Source organism: Tursiops truncatus, chromosome 9 (assembly GCF_011762595.2).
Source record: "Tursiops truncatus isolate mTurTru1 chromosome 9, mTurTru1.mat.Y, whole genome shotgun sequence".
Taxonomy (NCBI): domain Eukaryota; kingdom Metazoa; phylum Chordata; class Mammalia; order Artiodactyla; family Delphinidae; genus Tursiops; species Tursiops truncatus.
Genome location: NC_047042.1, coordinates 102,803,510 through 102,829,925, shown reverse-complemented (window position 1 = coordinate 102,829,925; position 26,416 = coordinate 102,803,510). Strand labels below are relative to the sequence as shown.

The 26,416-nt window shown below is 41.1% G+C and overlaps 1 protein-coding gene across 11 annotated transcripts in view; it reads right to left on the bottom strand.

Annotated features, from left to right (window-relative positions):
* The window catches only part of RBM33 (RNA binding motif protein 33), a 117,221-nt gene extending 95,418 nt beyond the window's left edge, over positions 1 to 21,803 (bottom strand). For all 11 annotated transcript variants that reach the window (XR_004528223.2, XM_019930260.3, XM_019930261.3 and 8 more), the window contains exons 1-3: positions 21,622 to 21,803; positions 7,512 to 7,590; positions 1,189 to 1,237 (exon numbers count right to left, since the gene is read on the bottom strand). Coding sequence is in view for 10 of the 11 variants with exons in the window: in XM_019930260.3 (XP_019785819.1) it covers positions 1,189 to 1,237; positions 7,512 to 7,590; positions 21,622 to 21,664 (171 nt within the window). In the remaining variant the exon portion in view is untranslated. The remainder of the gene's footprint in view (positions 1 to 1,188; positions 1,238 to 7,511; positions 7,591 to 21,621) is intronic.
* Positions 21,804 to 26,416: the final 4,613 nt, after the last annotated feature.

The following is a 26,416-nucleotide window of genomic DNA, read 5'->3' as shown; positions in this document are numbered from 1 at the left end:
CGCGGGCTTCCCACCGCAGTGGCTTCTCTTGTTGTGGAGCACGGGCTCTAGGGCGTGTGGGCTTCAGCAGTTGTGGAGCGCGGACTTAGTCGCTCCGCAGCACGTGGGATCTTCCCAGACCAGGGCTCGAACCTGTGTCCCCTGTATTGACAGGCGAATTCCCAACCACTGTGCCACCAGGGAAACCCCGAACTAATTTTTAGATGCCCAGTCAAATAAGTATAGAAGCAGCAAGCATAATGATCATATTTACTATAACTCTTAATGAAAGAAAAAAAGGAACGAGTCCTTTGGCAGTATCCTATAGACAAGTAATTTTTTCTTACCACAAAAAAAAAAAATGGGGCTTCCCTGGTGGTGCAGTGGTTGAGAGTCCGCCTGCCGATGCAGGGGACACAGGTTTGAGCCCTGGTCCGGGAAGATCCCACATGCTGCAGAGCAACTAAGCTCGTGCGCCACGACTACTGAAGCCCGCGCACCTAGGGCCTGTGCTCCACAACAAGAGAAGCCACCACAATGAGAAGCCCGCGCACCACAACGAAGAGCAGCCCCTGCCCGCCACAACTAGAGAAAGCCCACGCGCAGCAACGAAGACCCAACGCAGCCAAAAAAAAAATATATATATATATATGTAGAGTTATGTATATACATATACACACGATATATAAATAGATATACACATCAACGATAACTGCTTTCAAGTTTTTACTTGATCAAGAGTTTAGAAAAACCTACATCAGGTTTTAGACTTTTATTCTTGTTTATCTGAAAATGTATCATATTTATGTTTATTTTTATGCTTATCTCTGAATATTCCCAAAAAGTAAATCCCAGCTCCAATATGCAAATACTAACCACTGAATGTTAAGGAAGGAGCTGCCGCTTCCTTTGGGCAAGTGGCAGCTTTGCTGCCGCCTTCAGAGATTCAGTGCCTGCTAGAGTGCCTTGTCGTAGCAGGAGCTAAAGTACTTGCTTCAAAGGGTTTAGGGCTTGAATTCTAAGTTATCAAAGAACTTACTAACAAATTAAACACTCAACTCTTTGTGCATTTAAAAAGTAATTCGATTCACAAAATTTTAATCTATACCCAACTTTCCAGTAACACATCCCATGCATAAGATGTATTCCTATATTTTAAATGCAATTAAATAACTATCATTTAGTTTCAGGAAGACCTGTATTTCTTACCTTTTTGCCAGAGAGCAAATCTTCTCCCAGTAAGTCATCTTCAAGTTCACTGTGGAAAAAAGAGACATGACAATGTATTATTCCTATTACACACTGCGAAGTTTGTCGACCACTGGGAAATTTATCCAGGACATTAGGGTTTGGGTACTTTCACATTAAGTTTGCTACATTTTCCTTTATTAATAATGAAAACGTATTTTCAAATACATAGGGAACATCTGGTCCTTTAAGTATGGGAAGCTTTGCTATAACTAGCGGCTCTCACTAGACTTCTAATCTTAGTTTTTTCACCTCAATATGAGATCTTAATTTCTCTGGACTTGTTCATTAATGAGCAAGAAGAAACTATAATACAATATCTATGCTTTCTCTTATCTACGATGAAATAGGAAAAGATAGATGCTCAACATCATTAACTAGGAAAATTAAAAACCAAAATCATTGAAAGACCATTTAACACTCAAACTGCGAAAACTGAGGAAGTTTAAAAATGAAAAACAAATGCTGATGAGGACATTCAAGTAAATCATAACTAAGAGAATTATCTTTATAACATGGGAGTCATGTCAGCTGTCCGCAATTTTTTGTCAGCATATTTATGCTTTGAAGCAATCAGAAGGAGTTTTTCTCATAATTAAAATACAAACCCTTACCAGATGAAAAACCTGAAGACATTTCCCACTGTATGTTTCTCTAACTGATGAAGATGGCTACCACTAAATTACATCTTTTAAAAGCAGATGACTAAGGACCAACAACTAGAAAGGAGGAAACGCAATTAGGCTATGATTCTAGGTACAAATGCCAATGGAGATTTAACTGCACCAATGTTCTTACTATGATTTGCTACTTTTTCAATAAGGGCTCTGGTTACAAATATCTGTAAGTTCTATAGGTTTTGAGTGCTATTTTACCCAAAACCCATGTTTACTTCTAGTGTGCTACTGTGCAGAATGCCAGAATATCCTGGAATGCACATAGGAAGTTACAACAGAAATTCTATATACTACTTTTTAGAACCAGAAACAACTCAACAAGTCATTTCATTCATGCACTGAATACCTCTTTCATTATTTTATGTTACCCTACATAAATCGTATACCATCATTTTATAGATAAAGGAAATAAGGACAAGGTTAAATGATTTGCCCAAGGTCACACAGCAGAGACAGACTCAGGATGAGAACTTAGCTCATGGAAAAAAATCTTTCATGGACCTGTATAAGTAAAACAGTTATTAGAGACTAATGTATAACTTCTTCCAACATTTTCAATCCACAAATCACCTAATCATCTTTCAGATACAATTTTTGTGTCTTCAGTGTTACAATCATTTTCCATGGACGAGGAAAAAGTGCTTTCTAGTCACAATATTTACAATAAGCGGATTTGAGAATCTGATTCCAGATAACCCCCCAAAAATACAAGCACCCCTTTGAGGACAAGCACCCCCTGAAGCATCCCTCCAAATAACTGAAAAGGGGAGGTAATCCCATTTGCCCCAGGGAAACTAACTGAGGAGAACTCTTAAAACCATAATATGAACAGGTACTGGTAATCATATAAGCAAAAATCTAGAAAGTATTTGTTGCTGACAAATATATGGAAATAAGAAATCAGTCTTGCACTACCACCTATTTTTTCTAAACAAAAGCATTTTTTAAAAGAAGATAAATGAAAACTTTACCAGTTGTAAATGAGTGGAGTATACAGAGGTGGAGAACAGTTGTTTCCATGACTAACAAAGGCAATAATAGCATGAAATAAGAAAGCAAGACGGGAGACAGAAGGATTAAGTGCACGCGACTACAATATGCATAAATTATAGCTCAAGAAATCACTAACGCCCATTCAGTGTGCTACATGCCAAGAACCACTCCACGCGTTTCACACACACTCGCTCTTTTGTTGACATAACACAACCCCAGCAACCAGACACCTACATCATTCTCCATTTTTTTCAACGTGAAAACAAAGACGCCAAGATGTTAAAGAACTGGCCCAAGGTCACCCTGCTTCCAAGTCAGAAACCAGTAGATGAGTTGAGACAGTCTGGCTCCAGAGTCCAAATACTAACTACTATGCACACACCCCACAAAAGTTAAATGTAGTTAGTTCTCTATTGTTATCATAAAGTTGGATCCTTACAAAGAGGTACACAAAAGGGAAGAAACTTGTAAACTACGAAACACTACCAAAATTACACCAAGGGTCACCAAAAGCAACAATGAACCAATGGGACTGAATGGTCCAAATCGAGTCCTTTCAAAGGCGTGAGCAGTTATGCTCGTGGACAATAACGATAACTGTTCGGAAGCGAAAGGAGTACCAAAAGCACGAGGAGGCTTCCTGCATTCACCTGCAGAGCTCCCACAAGATTTCACCAGTAAACACTACTGGAGGAAGAACAACCTCTTTGGCAGGTATTTCTTATCAAAGATGAGAGACAACGATCTCTTAGGGAGCAAGTACATTTTTACTAACAAACAGAATTATACTAAAAGACTTTTTCAGGAAACAGGTATTTTGCAGGCAGTCACCTGGCTGCAGCCTTTCAAAATGAGAAATCTAAGTGACAACAAAGACTGCACGTGAGCTCATCGTCTCTGTGCCTGCCTACTCCAGGCCAACCTCGTCTGGTCCCTGCCGGCTCCAGGCCCTGGATGGGGTCTCCAGGAATGGCTCCCACAGGCTCTCCGTTCCCCCGGTCTTTCTTCTGGATGGGCTCGGCCATGGGAGGTCCCAACGGAATGTCACAAAGTGAGAGGAGAGACTGCCCCCCCCACCTGCTCAGCTCCAGTTCCACCCCACACAAGCGCAGCCCTGGCTGGGCCCTCAGACAGCCCTGCCCCGCAGGCCTGCGGCTGCTCCCCCAGTGTCACACCTGCTTCTTTAGCCCTGCCCCTAAACATCCCCGTCATCAAATGACCTTCAGTGGAGACCTCCTCAACATGCTCTTACCTACCGGGACGTACACTGGTGTTTTCTGACTCACTCTTCTAAACTTTCAAACTTCTCCTCTACCATCCAGCACATGGAAGAGGCTATTTTATGCTTTAAAAATATCAAATAAAGAAATACATATGATACAGAATCTTCATATGCAAACATGCACTGAAGATGAGTGAAGAGAGGGCACTGGGACAAATGCTAGTCACACTGGAAAGAACAAGAAAAACTAGAGCCCTGTCTCACTGCAAACAAAACCCAATTCCTTCATAGCAGAAGACCAACTAATGTCATGACAACCAAAATAAATTCCCACTGAACAAATACTGGGACAATTCAAACATTAATAAGAATAATAACTACAATGGATTAAAAAAACACATGCAGTATTTAAATCTATGAATTTGAAATGACTCAAAAATAGAACTCACCTCTGGAGGATGCTAAGGAACTGAGCCATTCTTTTGAAAACTGGTAAATAAAAGTAAAGAATCAAGCACTTATTCCGTACCTCAGAGGAACCAAGTAGTTTACAGAATTACCACAACTAACAGAAAAAGAAGGAATGACAGAATGAGAATATCACCACTTGGATCGTCTAATGGCTGGTTACACCACAAAAAGTTAACAAGATATTGTGAAGCTCCTGATGGAGGAACATACCACCAACTAAGACACTGCAGAGCCCCTACTCCTGCCCAAATTCAAACCTGAATCTGATCAACCTCCAGATCTAACTATGAATTTACAGAAAATGCAAGATGAAGGAACATACTAAAAACACTCCAAGAGATGCAATCACCAAAAGTAGAAATTCTCCAAGATAAACCCCTTGTTTCTTCAACAAAAACTGCAGGGAACTAACAAAAACTGTGGAGAGAACTTACAGATGAAACAATACTTAAAAGACCTACAAATAAATTATGATATATGGATCTTATTTGGATTCCAAGTCAAACTATAAAAGGACACACATCCACATTATATGTACGTGTATTTGTATACACTTATATATGCATGAGACGATCGGGGAGATGTGGACATTAATAAGACAGTCCTATTGAGGGGCTGCGTTTTAGCTATAACTCTATTATGGCTATATTTATAGAGCCTTCATTTTTTAGAGAAATACAATCTGATATATTTTCAGATGAAATTATGTCTGTGATGTGAGGAGGGTTACAGAGATCACATATAAAACAAGAGTGCTTCCCACTGACACTGTTGAAGCTGAAGGATGGTATATTGCCTGCACTGTACTATTCTCATATACACTTGAAATTCTCAATAAGTATTAAAAAAAAAAAACAATTTAATCAATTTCAGGAGGAAGGACAGAACGGAGGAAGAAAAGGAAGGAAGGAAGGAAGGAGGGAGGGAGGGAGGGAGGGAGGGATGGAGACCAAAAAACACTTTAAAACTTTCATAGGAACATACAGAATACAGGGTAGGGAAGAATTTCTTGAGGACAAAAGGCAGAAAGCAGCTTGGCTGACATCACATGTCTCCTGAAGAGGTGGCCTCAGGAAGGCCACAGTGTCACCAAAGAGCGCACCTTACTTACCAAATGCACAACCTGAATCTAGGCTTGAGGAGACACTAGCAAAACCACACTTGAGGGCTGCTACAAGATAAACAGCGTGTCCTCTTCAAAAATGTCACGTCGTTAAAGACAAAGCCTTTATAGAAGCCTTTACAGAAGTCTTTAAAGACAGAATTCTTCCAGATGAACAAACAAAGAGGAGGAAAAGAAACTCATTTTTGGCTAGAAAGCACATTACTGGGACAACTGACAAACCTTGGATAACCAATGTAGATTCAGAAGAAAATGGCATGATACAAACTACTGCAAACTACTGTCAAAAGGTGCAGGAAAGAAAAATGTTCTATGTGTGTGTATGTGAGCATGTAAAGAGGGAGAGAATAACAGGAATATGACAAAAAGCAACTGTGAGTCTGAAAGAAGGGCTTATAAGAATTCCTGGGTTTTTCTTGCAACTTTCCCATAAGTCTGAAAATGATTTCCAAATACATTTTTCATATTTTAATTTAAAAAATAAACAAAAACCATACAGGAAAAGATTATAATGATATTATTTATAAAAACCTACTTGAAGACTATTAAGTTTAAGACAATACATGCCACAGACTGGAAGGAGATATCTCTAAGTGCAAAAAAACAAATTTCAAAAAGTATAAAGAATCCCTAAAATCAATAAGGAAAAGACAAACAACCCAAAAGAAAAAGACAAATACTACCAGATGACTAACAGAACAGAAAGTCCAAATGATGAGTAAATTATGAAAATACACAAGATTTGACTCAGCTCCCCATCACAGTCTTTTAAATAAAACTAGTTATCAGTACTTCCCAATAGGACCACTGCTTATATAGAAAACTTTGCTCTAAGCTCTCACTTTTTTATGGACTACCTTAAGAGTCATTGAGGGTAATCAACTTTATGTAGACTATAAGAATTACACAGTTTTTAATGTAGATTTTTCAGTAAAACTTCTGGGACATCACAGTTTTCAAACAGCAACCAGGTATTCTTTTCACAGCAGTATATCATTGTTGTTCCTTATTCAGGTCTATTGACCTTCATTATCAAACTTTCTGACTGCAAGGTAATGTAGTTACCTTGGTAACTCCAAGGTAATGTTCACATTTTCAACACAGTATTTAAGATAGTAAGAAATATGTAACGAATAGTCATCATTTGAGAACTCCTCCAACTCAAATGAAGGCCTCTGTGCACTTCTCCAGTGCACATCCCTCTAACCCCTACTAGAGTGCCTTCCCAGAAGTAATCACTCCATGGAACTGACATCTATCATAACTGTCGACATTTTTAATAGAGTGTGTGTGTGTGTATGTGTGTGTGTATGTGTATGTGTGTGTGTGTGTGTATTCCTAAAGAGAGATTTCCATCTTCACTAGTTATCAGAGAAATCCAAATTTAAACTATGAGATACCATTTTACACAAATTAAAATAGCAAAAATGTTAACGTCTAGCCAAATATTATGTAGGATGTGGAGGAATTCTGTTGCTATTGTTGTTGCAGGCATACAATTACTCCAATAATAGCTCTGGGTGCCCACCAACTCAATACCATCACTGTATAAAAACAGAGAGATAAGACCCCCCGTGCTCCGCTGGCAGCCCTGAGACAGCACAGGCCTGGGGTAGAAGCCCACCACAAAGCCTTCCACCTGGAGTGCTCACCCCTGCCCTACTTTAGCCCAGTAAGGACCAGCCTACCCAGGAAAGAGCATCACTAGCTAACACACTGCTCAGTAAAGATCTCTGTGTGGCCTAGCGACAGGAGATAAATCAGCATGGATCCTGCACGTAACCAGGGGTTTCCGCACCTGTCCCAGTCCTCGTCTGCAGCTCTTCTCCTCCAGGACCGCTCTGCACCAGGCTTATCAAACTGGTCAAAGTCATCATCTGTGAGCGAGAGGCCACGAAAGTCAGTCTTACTAAATTAAAACAGACACACATTCAAATACTGAAACAACTTGTTTCATTTAAGGATTCCTGACACGACATTTTAAAATACTAAAATTTCATATACAACAATTATAAATGCTTTAGCCATTTTTAATAACTAAAAAATTTTAAAGCACATATCTACCTAAAGAACATCAACTTACTAAACACTATTAGGCATGAAAACTGACAGAATAGTTTTTTAAAATCATAAATTTAAGTAAAACTGTTTTCTTTATAAAACAATGGTTTTTGAGTACATATTTTTTACTACAACTATATAAAAGGGGAAAATTGCCGCCTTGCAAAAATTAAAGAGACTTTTCTAATACTTTTTGAAATTTTTACATTTTTCCAAATTAATCATGGAAAACAAAGACCCTATTTAAGGGCAGTAGAGATAATGTAGAGAATTAACAAACAATAGAAATACAATACAAGCTACATACACAATTTTAAATTTTACTACTGTTCACATTTTAAAAAGTGAAAAGAAAAAGACACAGAAAACAAACTTATGATTACCAAAGGGGACAGCGACGGAGGGAGGGAGGGACAAATTAAGAGTACACAAACTACCATACATAAGCAAAAAGGATTTACTGTACAGCACAGGGAACTATATTCAATACCTTATAATAATCTATAATGGAATATAACCTGAAAAAAAATAACTGAATCACTTTGCTGTACACCTGAAACTAACATAATATTGTAAATCAACTATACTTCAATTTTTAAAAAAAGAATTAAAAAAATTTTTAAATAAAGACGAAATTTAAACAGGTTAAATGTTAACAACATTTTAACCTAGCGTATCAAAAACATCATTATAACATGTACTCGATACAGAAAAGATTAAGATATTTTACATTTTTTCCCACACTGAGTGTATATTTCACATATACACCACATCTCCTACCTCATTTTCAAATTTATTTTTATTATTAGGAAAATCAAAAAACTGGAATTTAAGTTTTTCATCTTAGAACACATGCAAGCAAAGAGGCTTGAGAAGCAGCATCATGTCTCCCCAGAGAGCCTACCTAGGGGAGCGAGATGACATAAACATAAAACCCCAGGAATTTTTTCAGCCTGGGGCTAGAAATTAACCAATAAAGTTCTAGCAAGGTAATACATCAATTCCTACCATACACTACCAAACAGAATAGGTGCTTTAAAAAGAAGAAGAATGAGAGATATTAAAGAATTAGCATCCTTGGGGAATTCTGCTTCCAGTATAACATCAGGAGGAGCTCCACGAACCCACTCTCTGTGAAACTGGTGAAAATTATTTTTGATGAAATGACTAATGTCTCTGGAATTGATTCTAAATGCATACATTAAATGGAAAACACTCATTCAAGAAATCTACTCAAATTTGGTAAGAACGGCTACAGGATTCTGTGGGTTTTGAACCAGGACCCACTCACTCCTCCCCCTCGCAGCTCAGTGAGGCATCAACTCCATCCCCTCTAGACCAGTGCAGCCAAGAACACACACCTCCGCATTCCTCCCCCTACGCAACCTGCCTGGCACTGAGGCTAACTCCCGGGCGTGAGAAGGAGGCAGGGGTTCCCTTCTTTCACCCAGGCCCCAAGTGTGGTACAGACGCCTCTGGCGCCCAGATCACCCCTGCCCCAGCTCACGGGGTGGGGGTTTCATACCGAGAGGTAAGCAAGCAGATCCAGGGCTACTGCCAGCACCCGCCCCCCACCCTGCTGCCACCCAGGCACTCGGCTCCTAGAGCAAGGGTGTCACCCAAGAGACAAGTACATCACTGTCCCCACCCACAGCACAAGAGTTGGGGCTCAGAGTGAGCCCAAGGGGCAAAGCAAACCTTGTAGCAACAGAGCTCCAAAACTCTCTAAGAGGAACTAACTTCGTTATGAACAGAGTACAGAAAAAGTCCTAAGCAAAAGGCGCTCTCAAAAACAGTGAAGGTTTTGGAGAGAGATTATTAAAAAGGTAAGAGTCACTGGAGATAAGGACTGAACTGCAGGATGCCTAGTGGACCAGAGAAATGAGGAGACAGGGGCCAGTGCCCTCACTTACTTAGAACAGATCTCAATCACTGACCTCAGACACTATCCAATCAAAGGAGTCTGAATTTGACTGGTCAGTCTGTAAAGGAAATTATGGCCCAGGGCACTGTGGAAGGTGTGGTCAGAGAAAAAGACAGAAGGAGCCCAGCCAAAGCACCACCATCCCAGGGTGCCTGTGGGCATGCCCAAGGCTGTGGCCCCCTTGAGGAGTGACATCAGAAGCTTCACACTGCCCAGAGTGGGGTGTGGGGTGGGAACAGACTTCACTTAAAACCTAGCTGGTCACCAAAAAGGTAAGCAAGCAAGTAAAAACAGGGCCAGGGTGGAGAGGTGGGAGACCAGCACTCAGACATGACACAATATATTATCTAAAATGATTTCCAACAAGAAATTACAAGACATGCAAAGAAGCAGGAAAGTACAACCCACAACCCATCAGAAAAAAGGGAGGCAACAGAAACTGCCTGTGAGGGACTTCCCAGGCAGTCCAGTGGTCAAGAATCTGCACTTCCAATGCAGGGGGCATGGGTCTGATCCCTGGTCAGGGAACTAAGATCCCACACGCCACGAACGTCAGCTTTAACAGACAAATTGGCCATTATAAGTATGCTCAAATAACTAAATGAAACCATGATTAAAGAGCTAAAGGAAGGTATGATGACAATGTTGCACTAAATAAACAGTATGAATAAACAGTAACTATAAAAAAGAAGCAAAAAGAAATTCTATAATTGAAAAATAACTGAAATGAAAAATTCACTAGAGGGGCTCAACAACAGATTTGAACTGGCAAAAAAGAAAGAACTGGTAAACTTGAAAACAGATCAACAGAGATTATCCAATCCAAAGAACAGAAAGAAAAAAATGAAGAAAAATGAACATAACTTCAAAGAAACGTGAGATACCATTAAGCACACAAATATATGTGTAATAGGAGAAAAAGAGAAATAGAAGCAGGGAGAAATATCTGAAGAAGTAATAGCTGAAAACTTCTCGAATTTATTTGTAAATATTAATCTACACATTCAAAAAGTTCAACGAACTCAAAGTAAAATAAACACAGAGATCTACAAATACACACATCATAGTCAAAATGTTTCAGAGACAAAGAGAAAACCTCAGCAGCAGCAAGAGAAAAACAACTCATCACTTAACAAATGCGATAAAATTAACAGCTAATTCTCATCAGAAACAATGGAGGTCAGAGGCATACACCAAGTGCTCAAAGAATTCTATATCCAGCAAAACTATCAAAATAAAGGTGAAAAAAAGACATTCACAGCTAAACAAAAACAGAAGAAATCTGTTGCTAACTGACTCTGTAGTTGATTGAACTGTGTGCCCCAAAATGACACATTTAAGTCCTACCTCCCCATTCCCCCACCTGTGAATGTGACCTTATTTAGAAACATGGTCTCTGCAGACATAATCAAGATGAGAGTATTTGGAAGTTAAATAGAAATTTAAGACTTTGCAAAGCTCGTTTTAAAAATAAATGGTACAGTACTATCGTTTCTTTAAAAAGATGAAATTATACTGGATATTAGACCTAACAGGACACTCAACTCAGCAGCAGAATATACATTCTTCTCAGGTGTACACGGAACATTCTCTGGGATATATGTTAGGCCATAAAACAATTCTTAATTAATAGTTTCAAAAGGTCAAAATCATACAAAGCATACAAACCTGACTAAAGAATGGTTGACCCTTGAACAACACCGGATTGAACTGCATAGGTTTCACTTATGTGTGTATTTTTTGCCAATAAATATGTACTACAGTACTACACAATCCGTGATTGGTTGAATCCACAGATGCAGAACCATGGATATGGAAAAGCCAGTTGCAAAGTTATGCGTGGATTTTCAACTGCATAGAGGGTTGCAGCTGACCCCTATATTGTTCAAGGGTCAACTGTATAATAAAACTAGAAACAAACAGAAGAAGGAAAACTGAAATATTCACAAATACATGGAAATTAACCAGTACACTTCATCAACCCATAGGTCAAAGAAGAGATAAGAAACAGGGAAATAAGAATGTACTTTGAGAAAAATGAACACAAAAATACAACATACCAAAGTTTATGGGATGCAGCAAAAGCAGTACTTGGAGGAAAATTTATGGCTATAATTGCCTACATTAACAAAGAAGAAAAATCTCAAATCAACAACCTTAATTTAAATCTTGAGGAACTGGAGAAAGAAAAGGAAATTAAACCAAAAGATAGCAAAAGGAAGTAAATGATAAAGATTAGAGCAGAGGGACTTCCCTGTGATCCAGTGGGTAAGACTTCATGCTCCCAATGCAGGAAGCCTGGGTTTGATCCCTGGTCTGGGGACCAGATCCCACATGCATGCCACACCTAAGAGTCCACATGCCACAACTAAAAAGTCCGAGTGTGGCAACTAAGAAGCCCGCATGTGGACTTCCCTGGTGGCACGGTGGTTAAGAATCCACCTGCCCGGGCTTCCCTGGTGGCGCAGTGGTTGAGAGTCCGCCTGCTGATGCAGGGGACACGGGTTCATGCCCCGGTCCAGGAAGATCCCACATGCCACGGAGTGGCTGGGCCTGTGAGCCATGGCCGGAGCCTGTGCTCCGCAACGGGAGAGGCCACAACAGTGAGAGGCCCGCATACCACAAAAAAAAAAAAAAAAAAGAATCTGCCTGCCAATGCAGGGGACATGGGTTCAAGATCTGGTCCAGAAAGATCCCACATTCCATCCACAGAGCAACTAAGCCTGCGCACCACAACTAATGAGCCCACGAGCCACAACTACTGAGCCCGCGTGCCGCAACTACTGAAGCCCCTGCACCTAGAGCCCATGCTCCGCACCAAGAGAAGCCACCGCAATGAGGAGACCCGCAATGAGAAGCCCACGGGCCGCAATGAAGAGTAGGCCACACTCACTGCAGCCAGAGAAAGCCCACGCACAGCAACGAAGACCCAACACAGCAATCAATCAATCAATCAACCAATTTATTTATTAAAAAAAAAGAGGCCCGCATGCCACAACTAAGAGCTGGTGCAGCAAAAATAAACAAATAAAAAATAAGTATTTAAAAGAGAAAACTGTGTCCATAAAATAAAGATTACAGCAGAGATACATGAAACAGACTAGTAAAACACTTTCAAATTCATTCCTGAGGCCACTATAAAACTAAACAAAGATATTAAAAAAAAAATTTGACCATTATTCCTCATGACCATACATGCAAAAATTATTTTTAAAAAATTAGCATATAGGACTCAATAATACATTAAAAGGATAATACACATCATGACCACATGGGTTTATCCCAGGAATGAACGGTTCGTTTAACATCCAAAAATCAATACTTTTTAAAAATCAATGTAATGTGTCATAATAACAAACTAAAAGTAGAAAACCCAATTATCATCTCAATATAAGGAGAAAAAGCATTAATCAAAACCCAGTATCTGGGATTTCCCTGGTGGCACAGTGGTTAAGAATCCGTCTGCCAATGCAGGGGACACGGGTTCAAGACCTGGTCCGGGAAAATCCCACATGCCACAGAGCAACTAAGCCCGTGCGCCACAACTACTGAGCCTGCGCTCTAGAGACCACGTGTCACAATTACTGAAGCCTGCGCGCCTAGAGCCTGCGCTCTACAACAAGAGAAGCCACCGCAATGAGAAGCCCGCACACCACAACCAGAGAAAGCCCATGTGCAGCAACAAAGACCCAACGCAGCCAAAAATAAATACATACATAAATACATAAATAAATTTATTTTTTTAAAAAACCCAATATCCACATTCCTTATACAAACTCTCATCAAATTTAAGTATAGAATGGTATTTCCCTAACCTGATCAAAGGGCATCTGTAAGAAAAACCTATAGCAAACATCACAGGTAAAGGCAAAGACTCGGTGCTTTCAGCTGGAATCAGGAACAAGACTGGGATTGGGCTTCCATTACACTGCAATTCGGCACTGTAATGGAAGTTCTACCTAGTGCAACCAGACAAGAAAAAGAAATAAAAGGAATTCAGATAGAAAAGGAAGAAGTAAAACTGTCATCATTCACAGCAAACACGATCAACTATGGAGAAAATCATATGGAATCTATGAAAAAAAGGTACTGAAACTATTCAGTGAATGAAATAAGGTCACAGAATATAAGAACAATATTTAAAAAATCAAGTTTTTCTACATACAAGGAATGAGCAGTTGGAAATTTAAAAAATCCTTGCACTAGCTTAAAAATATGAAATACATACTAGGGATAATCATAATAAAATTTGTGAAAGACCTATAAATTAAGAACTATGAAACACTGCCGAGAGAAACTAAATACCTAAAGGAAGCGGAAAATAACTAGAATTCCCAAAAGGAGACACAAAAGGTTGTAAATGTGGGTAACCTTGTGCTTGGACAAAACCACATTAAGCAAAGGAAAAACCACACCTGATAAAGCAGAAAACAAAAACATACTTTCTTTCCACCTGGAATATGGAATGTAAAAATGGATATGAAAAGAACTCTAACTCAAAATCCTAAGAAACAAACTAAGACAAGAACTCTGTATGCCTATTTTTATTCTTCTTACATTTTCTGCATCACTTCCCTTCTGTTCTCCCTTTAGAATATAAACAAATCCTTTTTTTTTTAAAGTTCTAGTTTATATCTGTCATACTGAGCAGAACCAAGAGAACAAAACATGTCCACACTAATCCAGAGTTTTAAAGGAAGAACAGTGCATCCCTGAAGACCAAGGGGAAGATTAACTCGGCAGGACAAGAGTGGTCAAGGCCTTTACCTAGAAACTCTCCTTCTAAGGCTAAACATTATACCAGACATGCTATGTTATTAAGGGAATCAACTTTCCTCATCTGCAAGACTTAAAAACAGCTACTGGAATTTTTACAATCTTCAATTACACAGCAATTAGATATCTATAACGAACACAACTCTTTTACTTATCATTCTTATTTCCTCATCCTTTCCAGGAACCTGGAGCTTAGATTAGAAATTTTATAGAATATTAGCTTGGAACAGGATTCTAGCAACTGTCTAGTCCAAGGGTCAGCAAACTACAGTCCACAGGCCACGTAGGGTCTGCCACCTCTTTTTGTCCAAATTTGGCTACTGCCTGACTTATGTAAATAAGCTTTTATTGGAACACTGTATGCTAATTCAGTTACATATTCTCTACAGGTCTTTCAAGCTACAAGGCACAGCAGAGGATTGCAAGAGAAGCCCTGTGATCTGCAGAGCCTAAAATATTTACCATTTGGCCCTTTACGAAGTTTGCCAATCTTTGCTCTAGTCCAAAGGTTCTAACCTTCTTTCTTTCGCCTCAACACCATTCTCATGTATACATGCTCATATTCTGAATCACTAACTGAGTCAAAATTCCATATTTTATAAGTGAGGAAATCCAGACCCTTTATTTAAACAGCAACTAGAGGAAGGAATTGGACTAATATTTAAGAACATTCAAAGTGAGCATCTTTGCCCTATAGTATAACTACCAAATTTTGAGTAACCAAGCAAAATTTTCAGAAAGCACCCCTACAACATGTACTTGAAAAATTATTTGTAGTCTTGTTCTAAAACTCTCTTACTTTCATGGGACCCTGGAGAGGTTTCCCTAAAGTGAACTTTGTATTTCGCTTATGAAGTGCAGTGCACACTGACAATTTGTTTTGCGGGTCTTACAACTGAATTTCCTCTTCCTGTGTTGGAAATTAATCACAGTATGAGTCCTGAAGGAAGACAGAGCAGGGCTCTGCCTCCCAATTACGGAAGCCATAAAAGCTAGACCCTTGAGTTCTCTACTGGCCCGGGCAGGCTGGGAGAGGACAAGAAGTCAGAGCTCAGCCAACTGAATGTTCCCATCATGACTTAGAATCTAGAGAAAATGACACCCCATTTCTTTTCCCAAGAATCCACACCTTCTTTTTAAAAAGTGAAACCTTCTCAATTGCTAAAGATTAGTTGCTAAATTGGTGAAGTGTAAGGGAAGAAATGTCAAAGAAAGGGACAATTTCCTTCTACCCATCTGTCTTTCCTTCCACAGACAGAAGTAACAGCTCTGCTGAGACTGTGGTCCCCACCGCTCTATGCAATGGTGCAGAGAATGGGAGGAGTAGACTTCCCGGAGCCTCCTTCCCTGTGTGGTTCTGAGTTGGAGTATGCAAGGTAAGGCAGTCACAGGAGCTCTGAGTCACAATTATCATCAGTTACTCTGATGAGGCAGAGGCAGGACAGATGACGGACGGACACACACACTGCAGATAGGAGGTTCTCAGAGGTCAGAATGTGCTCTTGAAAACCATGTGTGGCATCCGGGCTTGTAGGTGCTGTGATGGTCAGTGGGAGCTTCTTGAGACTCGATACCATCAGAAGTCAACACCTCCAGTACTGCAGACTTGAGACAGTCCACTGGAGCCTCCGCAATAGTCTTCAGTTACAAGGGCTTCCGGGCAAGCTCCCAACCATCAGTATCAGATAACCAGACTAAGTTTTCCTGACCATCACACCCCCAGCCTTTCCAAGGATTGTACAAGCCTCTAATTCCTGTGTTAAAACCCTTCATACTTGGAATGCAAGGCATGGCCTCTGTCCTAACTAAAACAAGACTGACAAAGCTCAAATAAGCCTAGCACTACTGAAGAGCTGAAGAGAGGTTTCATTTTACTTCAACAAGCTAGCATTTTTATATTTGTTTTCTCATTTAATCCATCCCCCAAATTCTCCTTTTACAGATGTGAAAAGTAAGACTAATCAAAGTTAGTTAACAGCAAAATCAGATTTAAACTCTGGTCTACCAAACACGAAGTACAACGCTCTTGAACTTATTCAGGAAGCAACTGCAGTAACAAACCCTGATTTCCTATGTAAAAATATTAAAGGGTAACCATAACTTCCTGAATGTTTAGGTAGGAAGACCACTAATTCATGGAACCTACAAAATCATGAAGGCAGAATCACTCTAAAGCACAGGATGCAATCTGCTGGCCTAGAAGACACACACTCTCTTTGAATTATGTTGTCTTTTTTTAATCAACTTGGTTGCCAATATTTTAAAAATATAATTATATATAAGTACCGGAGTTACAGCTTCTTCCAAAAAAATAAAAATATCAAAAGATCTAGAACAGTGGACCCACATTTTGCTGTAGCTAAATCAGCTAAAGGTGAACAGCACCTGGCCAAACAGGAACAAAATCCCTGTGTCTATAAGAAGAGTAAGTGACGAGGAAGTGGCAGCCACAGAGCCTAGCTGGAGAAGCCCCATCAGCAGCTGCAAGTCCGCCCAAGGCCCACACCGCCCTGACTTCCATTGTTCTGCAGTCTTAGTTGTCCAACTCCTTTATGTGACTCTATGAACTACCAAAATATCTATCCTTCCAAAAGAATCTTAATGAACTGTCTCATCATGCTTATCTTTTGTATACAAATGAAGTAGCAAAATCCAATAATAAGAATTTCAGAAAGTGAGAACAGAGGAATTGAAAGGAGAAAAACAGTACCGTGAGAAAATTTCCCAGAACTGAAGGATGCGTATTTCCAGACTAAGGTATCCACCAAATGCAGCACAAGAAATAGAAAAAGACCTATGCTAATGAATCTTATAACAATAAGGAGGAACTGTTAAAACCTTCCAGGAAGAGAAAAAGGGTCACATACAAATGACAGGGAATCAGAATGTCATCAGACTTCTCAAGAGCAGAACTGGAAGCCAGAAAACAACACAGCAGTACTACCAAAAATCTAAGGAAAATGAATCTAAGTCAAATCTAGAGTTCGAGACCCTACCAAATCATCAATCAAGCATGAAAATAAAGTAAGAATTTACTCAGACATGCATGGGTCTCAAAAATTTACCTACCTTCAACACACCCACTCTTAGGAAACTGAAGCCTGTAACTCCATATTTGTTCATTTGAAAATATAAACATAAAGAATAATTTTCCCAGAAAAATTTATCAAAATTGACCCATGGATTTAAAAAAGCTAAATAGACCAATAATATCAGAAGAAACTGAAAAATAAACAGGCAACAGATCCAAATGGCTTTGCAGACAACAGCTCTTCTGACGTTTAATAAAAAGATTTTTACAATGTCCAGAAAATCTCACAACTCATTCTAGGAAGTCAGCCTATCTTACAAAAAACAGGATAGCACCATGTGCACACACAAATACAAAACTATAAGCCTATCTCTCTTATGATCACAGATAAACCCTAAAATGAAAAGCAACAGAACAATGAAAAGGACTTACAGAGCCAGAAGGTTCTGAACACAAGATTGCATGATTGATTCAGCATTGGAAATCTATCAATACATCACAGTAAGATATTAAAGAAGGGGCCTCATGATCACCTCAATGATGCAGAAAAGGCTTTGATAAAATTAAAACCCCAACTCAAAAAATAAACTTTCTGAGCTAAACAAACAGTAACTACCAGAAAACTACAGCAAACACTAAACTCACTGGTAAAACATTAAAAGAACGCTCATTAAACTCATGACAGGATGACAAGACAAAGATGCCTGTCATCACCCCTACTACCCAACATTATATTGGAGGACTTGACAAGGAATGGTTCTAGAACGAGAAGTACAAGAAAAAGAAATGAGACATAAATACTGAAATAGAAGAGACTGCAGATATGACAGTCTGACTAGAAAATCTAAAGCACCAAACTCTTAAAAAAAGATTCCAATAAGCCAGTTATACACAATAACCAAAAAAAAAAGTTTTTCTATAGTAGATCAGCAACAAATTTCAGAATATAATAGGATGAAAAACTATACCATCCACAACAAATACAAGATATCTAGGAATAAAACTAACAAGAAATGTATGAAAACTATATAAAGAAAATTTTACTAAGGTTAAGTTCCATAGAAGACAGAGATCCCTTCTCCTATGGAACTTAAGTAAAATTTTCTTCGTATCTGCAATCTCTTCTATTCCAATATTTATGTATCCCAACCTCTTAGATCAGTGCCCAGCACAGAGCAGGTACTCAGAAATGTGGTAGATAACTGACGGGCAAAAAAGAGCTTGACAGCAAGACATTCTTGTTGCCGAATGAAAGAACCCATATTGTAAAAGTAACCATCATCCCAAAGTTATATTAATAAACTCAATGCAATCCCAGTAAGAATTTCAGCAGAATTCTTTATAGAATGTGATGATTCTGAAGTTTATCTTTTTTTTAAATGCAGAGCTCATTGAAATTTCTGAAAAACATGCTATAATATATATAGACACACACCATGGAGCAGTAATCTTTTAAAACTATGAATGAGAATTTAATATGTTCTAAAGTTGGAAAAGATAGAGAATTCAATAAATCATATTAGAACTGTTAGAAGCCCCAAATTCACACCACACCCAAAATAAAATTCCATATGCAATAAAAGCTAAACATAAAAAAGTACAGAAGCATAAGGTATTAAAAGCACAGGGGAACTCTTGGCATGGAGACACCATTACGAAAAAAATTTATGAAAACAAATGACAAAAAAAAAAAATCTGAAAAAGAAAATATATATATGTGTAATTATATATAAACGAATCACTGCTGTACACTTGAAACTAACACAACTTTGTAAATCAACTACACTTCAATAAAAAAAAAAAATTGGGTGGGAGCGGTAGTTCCCTGGTGGCCTAGTGGTTAGGATTCCGGGCTTTCACTGGTGTGGACCCGGGTTCAATCCCTGATCAGTTCAATCCCTAATCGGGGAACTAAGATCCCACGTGCCGAGAGGCAAGGCTGAAAAACAAAAAAACACACACACACAAAAAGTTTTTAATATATGTAGCCTACAACACCGTATTTCCACTTCTAGAGTTATCAATCCTCCAGAAATATTTGCTTAAGCACACCAAGATGTGCCTGTAGACGTTTAGTGCAGAATTTTCCACAGCAGTGGAAAAGGACATATAACTGAAATGTCCATCAATACAAAAATGGTTAATCAATAAATGGTGGATCCATGTAACTCTCACCTACTAACACAGGAGAGATCATCAAGACCTACTACTAAGTGAACAAAGCAAACTGGGGCGCACTACGGGATTCCATTCATACCATAAAAAGCCACACAGCTGTAAATGTGCAACTTACGTGTGCACAGAAAAGGGTGCAAAGGGATTCATGAAGAAAATACTTTATTCTTTAATCACTAATTTGTCAAGTGTTTGTTGAACATACACTACATGCCAGGAACTTGGAATAAACGGCAGGTAAAACAGGCAGCATTCCTGTCCTCAAGGGGCTTACAGGCTCCTGGGGAAGGGAGATTTTAAAAAAGTAAATAAATAACCAAATAAAATCACAGACTCAGATAAATGCTCTGAAGAAAGAAGGGTGCCACAGAATTTAGGTGAGGGAGGCACACAAGCATGAGATGGACATATCTGAGACAGAAGAAAGAACGCTCAAGGAAGGCCTCCCAAGGAGCCTGAGGCCTGGGGGATGAAGAGCCAGAGGGAGGGCAGGGGCGGTCCTCCTGGAGGGAAGCAGGCTGACCCAAGAGCTTGGGGAGGCTGGGGGACCGAGTCACGCAGAACTCACAAGTCTTGGTAAGGAGTTTGCCTTTAGTCTAAAAGCAATGGGAAACCAGGCACCTGTGACAAAATGGAAGGAAAAACTCCAAATCATCAAGGACAAAACCTACTTAATCCTCTAAAATAGCCATTCTCAAAAACTTTCTGGACTCAAATGTATTGAAGACACCAAAAAGCTTTTGTTTATGTGAATTACACTCACTGACATTTGCTTATTTTTGAAATTAAAAATGAGAAACTCAAAACGCTATGCAAGCACACATTCCATTGGCCACCTGTACAACGATGCCTTCACGTGTCACGCAGCCTTTGGAAAACTCCACTATGCTCCAGTGAAAGAGCGAAACATGCAAGTGACACTAGTACTATTAACGGAAACACTTCTGACCCAGGAGTTCCCAGACTACACTTTGAAAATGATACAGAACCATGATTTTGAACCCCAGAAAGTAACCAAGTAAGGAAGGTAAGCCAAGTATTTTCAAAATTTAACTAGAAAGCCTCAGGAAAAAAATCACGTGACAGAAAAATGGCATACACCAAATCATACTGCCAGAAGTGACATTTCTTGCATTTAGTGTCTGTGGGTTTTTCCATTGCACCATATGAGCGCTTCAATACTTAGACCAAAATACTTAGACCTAGACAGGATTATTGCAATGTACTCATAAATAAGCATTCCTAAAGAACACGCAGTAGGATGGTTTCAATAATGACAACCAAGTCCAAACACTGCTGTTGTTCATACTTTACCAGTTAAGAGTCTCCTTTATCAAAGTTTTCGAACTATCGTAAAAGTCACTTTCAAGTGTTTTTCTCACGTTAAAAAAAAAAAACCTCAATCAACAAAATGTGATTTCAACCAGAAAGGGATTTGACCTGAAATCTGTTTTGACTTAGGTCCCCTATCGAACTCATCTACGCTAGGAAAACAAGACAAACTACCCAGAGGAACTGCATCAGTACCTGACCCTTTTCGGCCCCGTTTCTATCTCCTAGGACGCTGATCACGAAGCCCTAATGGGTCGGTATCAGACCACTAAGGAGTTCATGGAAAACGAGACCAGCTCGGGGAGGTTATTTTTTTCAGACTCCTTGCCCTCCGAAACTCCGCACAAACACATCCCCTCACGTAGATGAGTCTAATGCAGGGCTGTCAACCACCCGGAGCCCAACAGGACAACACCTCCTGGGCCGCGACCCTCCCGCAAAGGGCCCGGGGGCGGGCGCTGTCACCCCGCCCCCCGCGCAGGCCGCCCGCCGCCTCCGGTGAGCCTGAGCCCTCACCGCCGTGAAGGCAGGGACACGAGAGCACAAAGACGGCCAGGAGCGGCCCGCTGCCCCCCCGCCGCCGCCTCCCTCGCGGGGCCGCTCACTTACCTCCAGCGCCGGTTCCTCCGCCCGCTCCCAGGGCGGCCGCCATAGTGCTCGCTGGGCCCGGCCTTCAGCCTCGCCCCACCAAGCCAGCTGTGGGGGCCGCCGGGCCAGCCGGGGCCTGGAGACGCACGGCGGGGGACGAGACACGGGGGGCAGCGGGCCGGGCCTGGGGGTGGATGGCTGCGCGGCCGGCGGGTTGCTGGCCCTACGGCCTGCTCCTCTTCAGGAAGAAAACAACAAACTATCGCAACATGGCGGCCGGCTCGGCCCGCCGCCGCGGTGCACGCCGGGATGATGGCGGCCGGGAGGCGCGGGCGCGGGCCCTCCCCTCCTGGCCGCGGCGGCTCCGAGCCACCTCCGGGGAACGCAGGCCGAGCGCGGAAATCAAACACGCGAGCGGCCGCCTTCCTCGGCTCCTGATAGCCTACTGTTTAACGTGGGGGCGGTTACCGGCTGTAGTTCGGCCCCGGGCTCTGTCGCAAGGCGCTTTGCAGCAGTTGGCGCCGAGCTTTACGGCCGGCGGAAGTCTCGTTGGAAAGGGGAGGGAGCGGACCCGCGCCCCGCAGTGGGACCTGAGCCTGGTTTCTGTGTTCAGACAGTGCGGCGCGCGGTGGGGGCGGAGTAACTGAGCGGTGGACCGACGCGGGGAGCGAGCGCGCCTGGGGCGGGCCGGGAGGTGCGGGGCATGCGCACTGCCGACTGCGGGCAGAGGCGGGTGCGCTGAGCCGGTACGGACCTAAGACAGACGTCGCGGAACGAGTGCGGGAGAATTTGCGTTTGAGCAGCGACAAAGGTGGAGAGCAAGATGCTAATGAGTAACAGAAAGGGGACCAGACAGTAATGCTGAGAAGAGTGAGGGCTTCTCAGGATAAGGCGTCCGAAGACGACTTATGACTTGTTGGCCTTTGGGGGGAGGGGGGGTGAATGTAATTAGGCCTTTACGTACCCACAAGCTACAGACGTTGGTTCCAAAACAACGAGTGTGGGGATTATGGGGAGAGAAAAGGGTTGTTTTAGGTAGAAAGAGAAGGCTGAGCAAAGGCGCAGAGGTGTCCAATGACTTCATATGATTCCAGATCTGCAAGCAGTATACGTGGGCGCTGGCGTATTAGTAGAAAAGAATAATTTCTCGTGGAAGAGCCTACAAAACTCCACCTAAACTGATGATAGTAAACATTTTCAGTAATGGGATAAATCAAAATTGTGTGCCACCTGAAAAGATGCAATAGGGAGAAACAGCATCACTTATGTGCTGATCCTGTCACAGATACCTAACTGAACCTAATCCTGAAGAAGTAAGGACAAAAAAAGTGAGGGACATACTACAAAACAATTGTCCTTTAGTCTTCAAAAGTGTTAAAGTTATGAAAGTCAAGGAAAGACTGAGGAACTGTTTCAGACTGAAGAAAAAAAACGACATGACAGCTGAATGCAATGCATGATTCTGAACTGGATCATTTCACTGTAATGAATATTATTGGAACAAGTTGCAAAAATTGATGAAGTCTGAAGATAAGATGGGAGTTATATAGCAGAATTAACTTCCTTATTTTGATGATTGTAGGTGATATGCAGGAAGAAAGTCTTTGTAGAAAATACTAAGTGTTACGGAATCCAAGTTCATACTGCTCACTGCAGGACAGGCCAATAAATTGAGAGATGAGGTGTTGAGACAAGGAATAGTGAATTTACTCAGAAAGCCAGATGACCAAGAAGATGATGGACTAGCGTCCCAAAGAGCCATCTTACCTGAGTTAGAATTCAGGCTTCTTTTATATTAAAGGGGTGGGGGTGTGGTTGATTACTGCAACCTTCTTGGGCCAGAATCCTTTTTTCTTGCAGCTGTCCACAGAGGTCTGGTCACAATGTCCTTATAAACCTCCAACAAGACAAGTGTTATTCTCTCTTCTGCAACTTTTTATCTCGTTTTCATTCTACATGAATGGAAAATTGTTATACCTTTAAAGGTCAGAGCCCTGAGAATGGGTTACCCTGTATAGTTCAGGCTATAGGCAACATTCTTAATGTGTAGCAAAAGCAATAGAATACAAAGGTTAAAGTAAAAGAAACAGATCCAGTATGGAGTCAGATTTGTTATTCCCTCTTACAAAGGTACTTGGGGGTGATGGGGCTTCAAGTCAGGAACTTATTCTCAAATGGATCGTAATAAAAGGGTTTTAATTTTACTCTATATTAAATTTTTCTATAAAATCAAATATTGTTTTCTACTGCTTCACAACAAAAAAGAACCAAAGAGAACATTGTTTAAAAGTGCAACTTTAGGGCTTCCCTGGTGGCACAGTGGTTAAGAATCCGCCTGCCAATGCAGGGGACACGGGTTTGAGCCCTGGTCCAGGAAGATCCCACATGCTGTGGAGCAACTAAGCCCGTGTGCCACAACTACTGAGCCTGCGAGCCACAACTACTGAAGCCCGTGCACCTAGAGCCCATGCTCCGCAACGAGAAGCCACCGCAATGGGAAGCCTGCGCACCACAACGAAGAGTAGCCTCTGCTCACTGCAACCAGAGAAAGCCCACGTGCAGCAATGAAGACCAAACGCAGCCAAAAATAAATAAATTAAATAAATAATTTTTTAAATGCCACTTTAATTGTGGCATCACTGGTATATACCCATATCCAAACACATCAAATTGTGTACATTGAATATGTGCAGTTTTTTGTACATCAATTATGCCTCAATAAAACTAAAAAAATTCATTGTTGAAGTAAAATGCAAAAGAAAAGTTAAACAGATAAGAGACAGTTGAGAGAATTTTAGAATTACGGGCAGGTAGGAAAAGATTTCCCAAAATATGCCACAAAAGTGGGGGAGCAGAGGGACAATATGACTGAGAGATTTCAAAATTGGGAGGTTGGAATGAGAATGTCAAATTGGAGTTCCAAAAAGTAGGTAAAAAAGAGGATGGAAAAGAGACAATGTTTGAAAAGATAATTCCTGAGAACTTCTAAGAACTGGTGAAAGATATAAACCCACAAATACAGGAGGCATAACAAATATCAAGCAAGAAAAATAAGTTCACACCTATACATATGTGGTGAAACTGAACCGCATCCACAAAGGAGATCTTAAAACAACCATAAAGAAACTGCCACCTCTGGTCATGATGAAGATGCTGGGACAGACTGCCCTTATATCGTAACTTGAAAAGTAGACAAATTTGAGAAAACAAAACTGCTTTCCAATGTTGGGCCACAGGCAGTACAGGCCTGTGGTCACTGAGAGAAAGGAAACCAATGAAGCGGGCCTCAACAATCATCCAGCTTTCTGCCTGGGAACACTTTCTGGATCATGAGGCAGGAGGGGAAACACACATGAAACGCAGTTGTCTTAAAGACTTGAGGAGACAGACCAGAATTTAGAGGGCCTAACATGGGGCATTGTGGGGAGGTGGTAGTGGAAATGATGGAGCTATGCTGAAGAAGAGCTCCAGAAATCCACACAGGGACACCTTGAATGTGCTGCTGCAGGGCAGAATCCCATGAGGATAAACAGAGGACCAGAACAACCAGAAAGCTGTAAGTGGAACCATTCCCGGAGCTCACACAGAGCCTGGGAGATGTTTGACCTTCAACCACCCAGAGTGGATGATCCTGGCTGACCACCCAGGACATTCAGGAGAGACCCAAGAAGGGCCAATGCATTAGGACTAGGACAAACCAGTGCTAGAATCTCCTAACAAAGCTTTAAAACAACTCTCGAAATAGTTTATGCTAATCAGCAAGTAATTTAATGGCCTACCGGAACAAACTTCATTTTTCTTTAAAGAAAAACAAACCCAGCACTCAATAAAGTAAAATTCACATAGTCGCATTTAATTTAAAAAAAAAAAAAAAACTACTAGTGAAGGGAAGAAGCAGGAATATATGACCAATACCAGAGAAAAATTAATCAATAGAAACACAGGTGACCGAATTAGCAGGCCAGGGATTTCTAACAATTATAAATGTGCTCAGGGATTTAAGGAAAAATGGGCCCATAATGAGGAAGGAAATGGAAGATATAAGTGGAACTTCTAGAGCTGAAAAATGCAATATTTGAAATTAAATATTCTGTGGATAGGAATAAAAGCAGATTAGAAATTTCCAGTTTCATCTGAGAGACAGAGAGAGCTGGAAAGAGCATCACTCCCAAGCTCACAACAAGGAAAAATTACAACCACCTTCAATGTCCTCGAGCCTTTAATGAGAGAATTAAAAGATTTCAGAGCGGGCTTCCCTGGTGGCGCAGTGGTTGAGAGTCCACCTGCCGATGCAGGGGACACTGGTTCGTGCCCTGGTCCGGGAAGGTCCCACGTGCCATGGAGCAGCTGGGCCCCTGAGCCATGGCCGCTGAGCCTGTGCGTTCGGAGCCTGTGCTCCACAACGGGAGAGGCCACAACAGTGAGAGGCCTGCGTACCACAAAAAAAAAAAAAAAAAAAAAAGATTTCAGAGCAACCAACTGGAAATCAAGAGAAAGACAGACGTCTGCAAAGAAAAGCAGGACCTGAGCCTTTGCTTACCTGGGACAGACAAGGCCGGATGCCTTAGAAGCTGGAACTAAGATTCAGCTAAAAATGTTCAGTGACATCTAAAGGCCACGTGCGGGCTAGCATGAGAGCGTGAAGCCCCTTAGGGCTGCACAGGCAGAGAGACCTGCACCGTCTTGCAAGCTTCTTCTCCATGAACCCCACCAGGCACTGACTGGGAAGATGGGCAGAGTCCCGAGCACACCCCTCCTCATCTTCCCTCTGAAAGTAAGCCATAGGGCTTCCCTGGTGGCGCAGTGGTTGAGAGTC